Raw genomic sequence first — 10,328 nt, 5'->3', positions numbered from 1 at the left:
AGCCTATTTTCAGGCGCTGCGTAATATCATTGCGCCTGCTGCTCCCATGGTACGGCAGCAAAGTTCCTTGATTTTTACGCTGGAATGAGAGTATAGTTCCTAGTCATATCGGCCTAGAAAATCGCAACTTTTCATTTTCCGTCAGTCTTAGTACACTTGTAACTACAGAAGAGTCAAGTTTTGAATAGGAAAAATAACTCTTTGGTCATTTTTGAGCGAGATGCTAACGGTCTAATCAGATTCAATGATCTATGCTAAGCTACAGCTAAAAGTGCTACCGCCAGACCCGGAGATCGGCTGAATGGATTCAAAAACGGTAAAACTCAACTGTTTAACTCTAGGAGAGTTGGAAAATGAGCCTATTTTCAAAAATAGAGGAGTGTTCCTTTAATAAACACTAAAATAACACTGAAATTGTGTGACCAACCTATTGTAATTTGTAATAAAAATGCATTAGATTACAAGAATGCATTCGAGACGTATTTCCCAGCGGTCTCAGACGTTGTCTCGTTCCTCTCCAGGCTAATAAGACCAGAAGTTCTTGATGGAGCACTTCAAAGCTGCTCTTTGTTGCTGGAGATTACCGCCGTTATTATGTCTCTTGGTTTAATGGGAAAACCTGCCGAAACCTGGGGGAATCATTCTCTGAAAGGTGTATTCATGCCAAAAGTGGCACAGTCAGAAACTATTCCATTCTTTTTTATTCCGAATAATGATTTTCCTTATTGCATAAGCAGAATCAGCTCTATTCTTAATGCTCGATCATGCCAGAGTCTGAAATTAAATGACACACTTGCATTCAAAGCTCAAATATCTCACATGCATTTATTTTTCCATGCTATCGAGCGAAACAGGTGCTGTTGTTGGGACGTATTTGTTATGTTTTGTGTGTTTTTGGTCATTCTATCCGGTATGATAGGACCGCAGGGCAGCTGCCCTCGTCCTGCAGGGTCTCAGCGGTTACAGAAACACAGGCTGACAAACACAAACTCTCCCTACTGAGAGTCCAGAGCGCAGTAATGTGATACAGACGGACGGAGGATCAGCCTGTGTGTGTGCTAGAAAACACTCGTGAGGATATTAGGACAGAGATGAAACTACTGACCCTGCACATTTACACATTCTCAGAAGTCAATAAACTTCTGCAGTGGTGAATGGAAAATACAACAAATATGTGTTTTGTGTTCTTATTTGCTCCAACAGCAAAAGACAAAAATCACAACAGTGTTTCTAGAACTTTCCAAAAGAGGACAATAATATGAAGAGATTGATATGTCAGTCAGAAAAGATAAAGATGTCAAAGTTGCCATACAAGTCATTAAAGAAAGCAGAAATGTTAATGTAAAACCTAATTATGATTGCATAAGGTTCATAAAGCCTTGATTAATACTACAAGTGGACTTAACGAGTGAACGAATGCTAGGAAGATTCCGAATATGACCTCTTTCATGTGATTAATTGCTGGAGTCACCCCAGGACAGACACCACATTTCCAATCCTCAGAGCGATTCTTAGAAAGCCTGTCCTGCACGTTTAGACTGTCCAGCAAAGCCACGTCAGGACACAGTGATCATCACACATTACTTTGACACAAACAACACTCTTCATATACTGTAAAAAGGCGGACGCAATATCACAAAGCCATGCAGTGTTTTCAAAAACTTCAAACCACATTAAGAGAAGAAGCACGGTTAACAATTAACTTCATGCTGCCAGCTGCGAACGGTCACACACCCGGATCAGACCGGAAGGATGCATAAACCCATACACATCTGCAAAATTCATCAGACAATACGTATTAAACTGTATTATTAGACATCAAGCTCTTTAGATATTGCATCAACCATTAATAACCCACATCACTTTACCTCTAATGTAGTTTTCGTTCACCCACAGAGATTAATTAAAGCATGAGATCTACTTTAATACCGCACAGGGGATCATCAGTTTCATATTCACGCACACAAACACATTCACACAAATAACTGGACTGATACGATCGTTCATAGTGAGCTGTGTAAATAAAGTAGTGTTTAAACAGGCATATGGAGATCTCCCATAGGTGTACCATATCAAACACACTCAGGAATCAGGTTCGGACTAATCTAAACATGCTTTCAGATTTAGACAATGACTAGTGAAACACGCCCAGCAGGCACCGGATGTCTATGTAACGTCAGGTTGACGTTGGACATGACGTCAGACAGACGTTGCATTTTGGTTGAAAATGAAAATCGGTCAATATTTGACGTCAAATTGACGTTGACTTAACATTGGATTTTGGTTACACAACCTAAAAACAACAAAATATCAACGTCAGCTAACGTCGATATCGGACATCAATTTAACATTGACATTAGACGTTGAATTTACATAGAATTTTGGTCACCCGACGTCGCAACCAAAATTTAACCAAATATCAACTTATGATGTTGTGTGCCTGCTGGGCTGACTTCAACAGGAAGTCTGACACCAGCACTGACTTTTGCTTTCCAAACATAGCATGGAGCACCGTATTTCCTTCCCAAGTTATCATTTGATGTGGATGATGAGTAAACTGCATGAGGGGGATTTCACACGGCTTTAATAAGGAAGCGAAACCTAGAAGACTCATTTATAGACACTGGTTTTCCCGTTTCTATTGTTAGAGGGCAAGGGCGAGGGCGAGGCCGTTATCTGGTAATATGTGGTTTTATAACAACCCAATAATTGGCGCATGCGGTAAAAGTGCATCATTAAGGGCATCAAATGGAAATCACCTTTAAGCCATAATTATGGTTGATTTTTGTTCAGTTCAAGAGCAATGCAGCTTGTAACGAATCGGCTCGTTCTGCTTGCTCAACCCAAAGCCATTATACATGTGTTGCTACATGTGGTGTTACTAAATCAAGCATTACTTCCCTGGAAAGTAAGCACTGAAGAGTTTGGGTCAAGAGACTGTAATGATTCAGAGCTGAATCTAGATGTTTCTGACTTTCTGGAATGGTTTCAATAATATTTGCACACGAAAAGCTTAAAAAAAGAGTCTATGAAAGAGTAAAGCTGAACTAGATTTGCGTTTCCTGTAGGAAATACCAGCGCTCACAGAAGAATGCTGTTAAAGGGTTAGTTCACCCAAAAATTTAAATTAGCCTGTGTTTTACTCACCCTCGAGGCATCCTAGGTGTATATGACTTTCTTCTTTCAGATGAATCCAATCAGAGTTATATTAAAAATTGTCCTGGCTCGTCTAAGCTCTATCATTGCAGTCAGCGGGTGTTTCTGTTCAACAGTCCAAAACACGTTACATAAAGTGCGCGCATCCATAATAAAACGTGCCTCACACGGCTCCGGGGCATGAATAAAGGCCTTTTTTGTAAGAAAAATATCCATATTTCAAATGTAATAAACACTTTTCTCTCACTTCTGCTGACTGTCATATGCGGAAGCGTTCCGGTGGATGACGTAGTTAATATAACTCCGATTGGATTTGTCTGAAAGAAGAAAGTCATATACACCTATGGCTTGAGGGTGAGTAAAACACAGGCTAATTTTCATTTTTGGGTGAACTAATTTTTCATACTGTTTTGATGCCTAAATTCACTGATTTTTTGTGATTTATTAAGACAATATAGAATTTTAATATCTAAAATAAAATATTTTTATATACATTTTAATATTATATTTTTAAATCAAACTTATACTTTATACTTATTAAATAAAATATCTAAAATAATTATCAGAACTACTAAATCTGATTAGTGAATTTAATCAAACATTAAACATGGAATATCTTCTGATTGACTGTGACTGTTTCACATCATGCAGCAGTTTCACCTCCAGTATGGACAGACAAATGTTACTTTGTTTGATTTCAGATACTGACACTTCCATTAAATGCTGTTAAAGTTTGAGATAAGTTTAGGTGTGGTTCTGTGTAAATGAAACAAACATCAGAGCCGCTTTGCTGTCAGTTTCAGGCAGCTGCACACATGAATCAGCACTAGACTTGTGCCGGTATTCGGTAATGCGATATATCACGGTAATGAATATGCACGGTATTGTTATCGTGGGCACTTCTAAATACCGTGAATTGTTCAGTTATTTTTGTTATAAGAAAAATGTTATTAAACCTGTTATACTGTATTATGACAGCACTTTTGTAAAACTAAATTTCAATATCGTGATAATACCGTATACCGTGATAAAAGCATTAGCAATTAATCGCAACATGAAAATTTGATACCGGCATATCCCTAATCAGCACAGATGCTGTATTGCACTCTCTAGTTCCCTAGGCAGAGAATCACTATCACGGCATGAATTCAGACAGTTGAACGTGTGCACTAAACATTAGGACACTGCTGGCTCAATTATGTGGTTCTGTGGCAAGTTTTTACAATCGCTAGGACTTGCACTTGTTTCTCAAAACTTTGGTCACTTTTTCAAAACCCTTTGCACAGTGAAGCACAGCAGCGTGCATGAACTGTAGATAATTTATTATTGTTTTGGCACCAAATACAGTACATACAATGACTACATACGTGAATTGTTTTCTCACTCAGACACAAAAAAACGCAAAAACAGGCCAATTTACACTTTCAACTTAAGTTCAAAACCTAACATAATACAACACTCAATAAGACAGCTATGTTGTCATTCTTGTTTTGTACAGAAATTTTACAGAAGAAATTGTGTAATGCTACCTGTTATTAAGTGTTTTTTTTAGGTCACTGTGTTATGAGTGACAAAGTGAGTTTGCTATTAAGCTCGCCTCAAGTACCCAAAAATTAATACAGTTAAAGATGCATTAAATATTAATAAAAGTTAAGGTAATAGGTGAAAGCTTTAATGTTACGGTGCTGGAATCACTCCACAGTAACAAAACAAAACACACCCAAGAGAGACTAACGGACAGTAATACAGAGAACTGTTAGCTATTAACTTTAAATAATAGTATATGTAGATGAGTTTGTTTCTTCATCAGATTTGGAGAAATGTAGCATTGCATCACTTGCTCAAAAATGGATGCTCTGCAGTGAATGGGTGCCGTCAGAATGAGAGTCCAAACAGCTGATAAAAACATCACAATAATCCACATTACTCCAGTCCACCAGTTAATGTCTTGAGAAGCCAAAAGCTGTGTGTTTGAAAGAAACAAATCCATCATTAAGACGTTTTTAGCTTCGATGGATGAAAAAGTCCATCTCCTGTTGTCTCTCACATCAAAATGCACCCACATATTTGTTTAGAGCTCTTTTGGCTTGTAAACGGAGCTTGATCTGTGCAGATTGCTCTCCTGATTCAGACCAGGTGACTTTTTCACTGGAGGAAGTGTTATTATGGTTTTTAGACTCGTATTTTAGTTAAAAACGTCTCAATTAGGGATATTCATTTAGGTTATTTTTCCTAACCGACAACCGACGCTCGTTAACCGATTATTAACCGTTAACCGACAAGATTATTTTAAATTAGAATTGTTAATTGAAAGGATTTGTTGCGGAGGGGAACTAAAATAGCCTAGCTATGTTTACAGTGTTTATTATAATGTTTGTAAACATTTCACGTCGGCATTAGGCCTATTTCTGAAAGAAATAATAAAAGTTTTCTAAAAAAACACATTTTTTTTATATACGCGTAGCGTATTTTAACCATGCAGCAAACCTTTTTAAATATTTTGATAAATTACTGAAAAAACATTGATAATTACTTTTTAAACCGTTTAACTGATTGTATTAATCGGTCAAAAATTCTTATGGTCGGTTAACGGTTAAAATGAACATCCCTAGTCTCAATGATGGATTTGTTTTTTCCAAACACGCAGCTTTTGGCTTCACAAGACGTTAACTGATGGACTGGAGTGGTGTGGATTACTTGTGGATTATTGTGATGTTTTTATCAGCTGTTTGGACTCTCATTCTGACGGCACCCATTCACTGCAGAGCATCTATTGGTGAGCAAGTGATGGAATACTACATTTCTCCAAATCTGATGAAGAAATCTTCACATCTTGGATGGACTGAGGGTTCATTTTTGGCTGAACTACTTTTTTAATTGCAGAAAACATTTATTAATACCCCTAAAAGCAAAGGCACCTGCTCAGTGGCATTATTTAGGTGTTTGCATGAATTGAGCGTAGTGCTAATAGGGATTAATTCAAGCAGACATTAAATATATTCAGGGCCGAAACCGACAAATTCGATGCCAGTCATGAGACAATCCAGGCAAAATCCAATAGGTTGCCAATGTAGCCTAAGAATTTCCAGTGAAAACATGGGTCAAAAGAGGTGAGAGATTTGAAACGGAACAGACCGTGCCCATCCGGCTAAGAAACGTGTTATGCCCTGGAATGAGTTACCTTACCTGACATTTCACACACGCCAGTAATTGCTTTAGCTCTCATTATAGTAACATTCAGTATTAACGATTCGGAGGTAATCCCTGATGGATTAACTACTTTGTGCTCATTTGAAATTGGGACAGCAACATGCTACAAGTAATTCCCACTGATCTCAGTTTAGTTAATTGCTCTTCTCGAGTAACTCAGCCGTTGTTTTTGCACTGAGAGGGATTTCACCTAAATATGAAACATGAAATCAATGCCTTAAATGATATATGATAAAATGAAATAGTAACATTTCAAAGTTACAAAGCTGGGTAACATTTTATCTGAGTAAGCGGCATCAGTTTATTGACAAAATTATACTGGAACAATTTACATTAATAGATAGGCTGATAGTATGAGACTAGGAATACATAATATACTTGTATCATATCAGTTATCAGTCACTCAATATTAGATATTTAATTTTGAATGCTCATTTCTTTTGTTTTTACATGTGAATCACATTTTGCTGTCATCCAACGCTCACTTACAGATTAAAAAATACTAATAATTTACTATAGCTAAATAAAAATTTTAAAGTCTCATAATGAATATTCATTTTTTTAATACTGTACATGTTATGATGCCTAAATTCACTTATTTAATTTGTTAGTGTTTTTAAGACAGTATTGTATAGAATTTTAATCTATATAAAGAGATCTTTATATAAAATGCAATAAAAATTGAATCAATAATTATTTTAAATAAAACAATTTATAAAATAAAAATATTTTATACAGTATATTTTTTAAAATATCTTTAATATATAAAATAATGATCAGCAACTGCTAAATCTGATTGTCCCAAAATTCCATCTCCTAAAATATCTCCTGATTGACTGTAATTGATTCCCATCATGCTGTAGTTTCTTGTTTATTATGGAGAAACGCGCAGCTTTTTATTCGATTTCAGATACTGACACTTCCAGTTTACATCTTGGAAACATTTCCCCGCATTGCAAAAATGATCTCTGCTATAAAACAGCAGCTTTCATGATAATAGCATACGTTTGTCTTTAGTGGTTTTGCTGTCCTTCATATAAACAGAGCGTGGCTGCTGCAATGAATGAAGAAGACGTTCGAGGACATTTGAGGACACGATCCGTATGCGCAACACAGAATGTAGAGCAAGCAGGAGAAACAGAGATGAAAAAGGAGCGTGAGAGCAATGTGTTTCAGTGCATGTCTCATGCAAAAGAGTCGCATCAATGAGATTCAACGAGGAGCCGCTGACACACACATTCAGCGAGAGTATGCCGTTACCTTACCCGCGGCTTCTGAGCAAAACTAATCTAAATCTGAGTGAGCACAATCAAATGAGCTGAATGCAGCCAGACAGCGGCGCCTCAGTCTATACAGTAAGACTAGCTACAGTCTAAAACCACTGCCGTACAGGATTCAAAAGAACAGCTAAAAAACATGCTAAAAAAATGATGAAACTGCTGAGGAAGCAGAGTAATGCAGTATTTAATTACAGCATTTAATACAGACTTTAGATGGTGATAGTAGTATCAGTGCACTCAAATCAATAGGTTAATAGGAACAATAGAGTGATTAAATCTGATATAATGAGACCAAAAATTCTCCCTTATCTAAAAACAACAGAGTTTTATCAAATAAAAACAGCAAAATTAGAAAGATTAGTCTACAATTGCATTAAATATTCCTGTAGGTTTCAAGATCTCACAATTAAATATTGTGATTTAAACCAACAAAATAAAACCTGGAAATTAAATTTGATTTAATTAGAATATTAAACCGAAGTTACAGAACTGAGAATATTTTTTGACGTATTCTGTTGTGTTACAGTTAATGCAGAATAATTTCACAACATAAGCCTCAAGCTTCCTCTGTCTGTCCAGATCGTTTTAGCCACCGGAAACTGAGAATCAGTTTTCTAAAGCGCTTTTGAAAAATCGCTTACCCCACCTTTAAGACATGATGACAAAATATTCTATGTATTTGTATTTTGTGGTGTATAAATGATATAGATGATAAAAATGCTGTTTTTAATATGTTTACACACTGTACTTGAAGCTTTTATGTACAATGTATTGTATATTTTCATTAATAACTGCAACCTTAGCTAAAATGCATTATAATTTTTGTTACATGTGAAATTGGTTGCTTGTCATGTGTTTAAATGAACTGTACCTTCTAAAGGTGCAACGATAAGTATTATAATGTATTATAAATGCGTTTATAATTTTACATGCAACGCATTTACAAGAAATTATTCATGCATTAAACATACTTTATTTTTGTTGCATTCTATATACAAGAATTCAAGTAAATGTTTTAATATTATTAATTAAAGTTATTACATTTTAGGGCTGCACGATAAATCGCATGCGATGTTTAACGCGCATCTTATCAGTAAAGCCGGTTCTGTAATCAGCGGTAAATCTCCATCACCTGCGGGCTTTCACATGGATATTCCAGTACATTGTATCTGTAATTTGTCTGTTCAAGTATTAAAGTCAACCTGATAGTGATTCAAATACTCAAAGTTCTCTCTGTAAACCCGAATCACTACGAGTCGAATGTTCAATGAATTCGATGATCGATGCTCTCCCAAACCGATTCAGTCTAGTAACTCATAAGCAATGCTGTGAACCAATTCATTCAAATGATTCAGCTACGAAAAATGATTCATCATGATGACAAAAACAATATTTACATCATTCATGAAACATTCTTCTGAAACATTTCAGTTGGAAGTTCGTCTAATTTCATGCTTTTTGTTAAAGGGATAGTTCACCCAAAAATGAAAATTCTGTCATCATTTACTCACCCTCATGTCGTTCCAAACCTGTACGGTTGGTGGTTGCCATTGACTTCCATAGTAGGAAAAAAAAATACTGTGGAAGTCAATGGCAACCACCAACCGTTTGATTACCAGCAATCTTCAAAATATCTTCTTTTGTGTTCAACATAAGAAAGCAACTCATACAGGTTTGGAACGACATGAGGGTGAGTAAATGATGACAGAATTTTCATTTTTGGGTGAACTATCCCTTTGTTTATGAAATGTTTAAAAACCTTAGACTAATGTCCAACTAAAATGTTTCAGGAAAACATTCCATGAATGATGTATGAATAATGTACTAACGTTTTGAGAACGTTATTAAAGATCAAATGACTTTGAACGGACGTTCTTTTAACGTTCCTGGAAGAACTTTGAGAGAACCTTGCCAGTACATTAGCCGTTACTAAGTTAGTTTCCCTCCTATTTACATAAATTTACAATACATTTTTTTAAATTACTTTTCTCAGTGGCTCAGAAAACATTCAAAAACAAATTCACGATCATGTCAGCAAAATGAGTCTTAATGTTTTTACCAACGTTTAAAAAATTTGCCCGTTTTGAACTTCAGAGAATCATTCCCAAAACCAAAATAACGTTTTCATAACTTAGCCTAATGGGGAACACCAGCAGATTCGTAATTTTGTTTGAACGACTGTTACTTCTAATGCTAAGCCACAGTAAAATTAGTTAAGATCTTTATATATGTATAACAACAGCGTTACGCATTGATTGTTACACCAATGCGTAACGCTTGGCTGATGTAGTTAATGAGTGTCAAGGAAACAGAGCTTCATATGCATTCACAAGCTGCTAAACACATCCAAAGCTCGCGGTACGGATGTTTTTACCATGCGAGAGTTGATGAGCACTTACCCAAAATGTCAGATTGCCGCATAAGTGCTTCATCGCTATTCAACGGAGCTCTTCCTTATGCCGACAGGAGGATGTGGCTGCTTTTCTTTGCTGCGCTTTTGTTCTTGCATGCAACTGAAACACACGCTCATACGTGCACACATAGACGAAACACACTGCATCGACGGACAGCGGATAATCTGTTATTAGTTGTGTGGCCGGTTCCTAACCCTCCTCCCCCGGGGAGCGCGTTATGACGTCCGAAACTGTACTCTCTTACCCCCCTGGCTTGGTTTGGTTCAGA

The 10,328-nt window shown here is 36.4% G+C and overlaps 1 protein-coding gene across 2 annotated transcripts in view; it reads right to left on the bottom strand.

Moving 5' to 3' along the window:
- abcc3 (ATP-binding cassette, sub-family C (CFTR/MRP), member 3) overlaps positions 1-10,328 on the bottom strand; it is a 74,055-nt gene extending 63,727 nt beyond the window's left edge. For both annotated transcript variants that reach the window (XM_016527228.1, XM_016527220.1), the window contains exon 1: positions 10,046-10,328. In XM_016527228.1, coding sequence (XP_016382714.1) covers positions 10,046-10,078 — 33 coding nt within the window. In that variant the 5' untranslated portion in view covers positions 10,079-10,328. The remainder of the gene's footprint in view (positions 1-10,045) is intronic.

Source organism: Sinocyclocheilus rhinocerous, unplaced genomic scaffold (genome assembly GCF_001515625.1).
Source record: "Sinocyclocheilus rhinocerous isolate Xijiao unplaced genomic scaffold, SAMN03320098_v1.1 scaffold792, whole genome shotgun sequence".
Taxonomy (NCBI): Eukaryota; Metazoa; Chordata; class Actinopteri; order Cypriniformes; family Cyprinidae; genus Sinocyclocheilus; species Sinocyclocheilus rhinocerous.
This window is presented reverse-complemented; position numbering and strand designations above follow the sequence as displayed.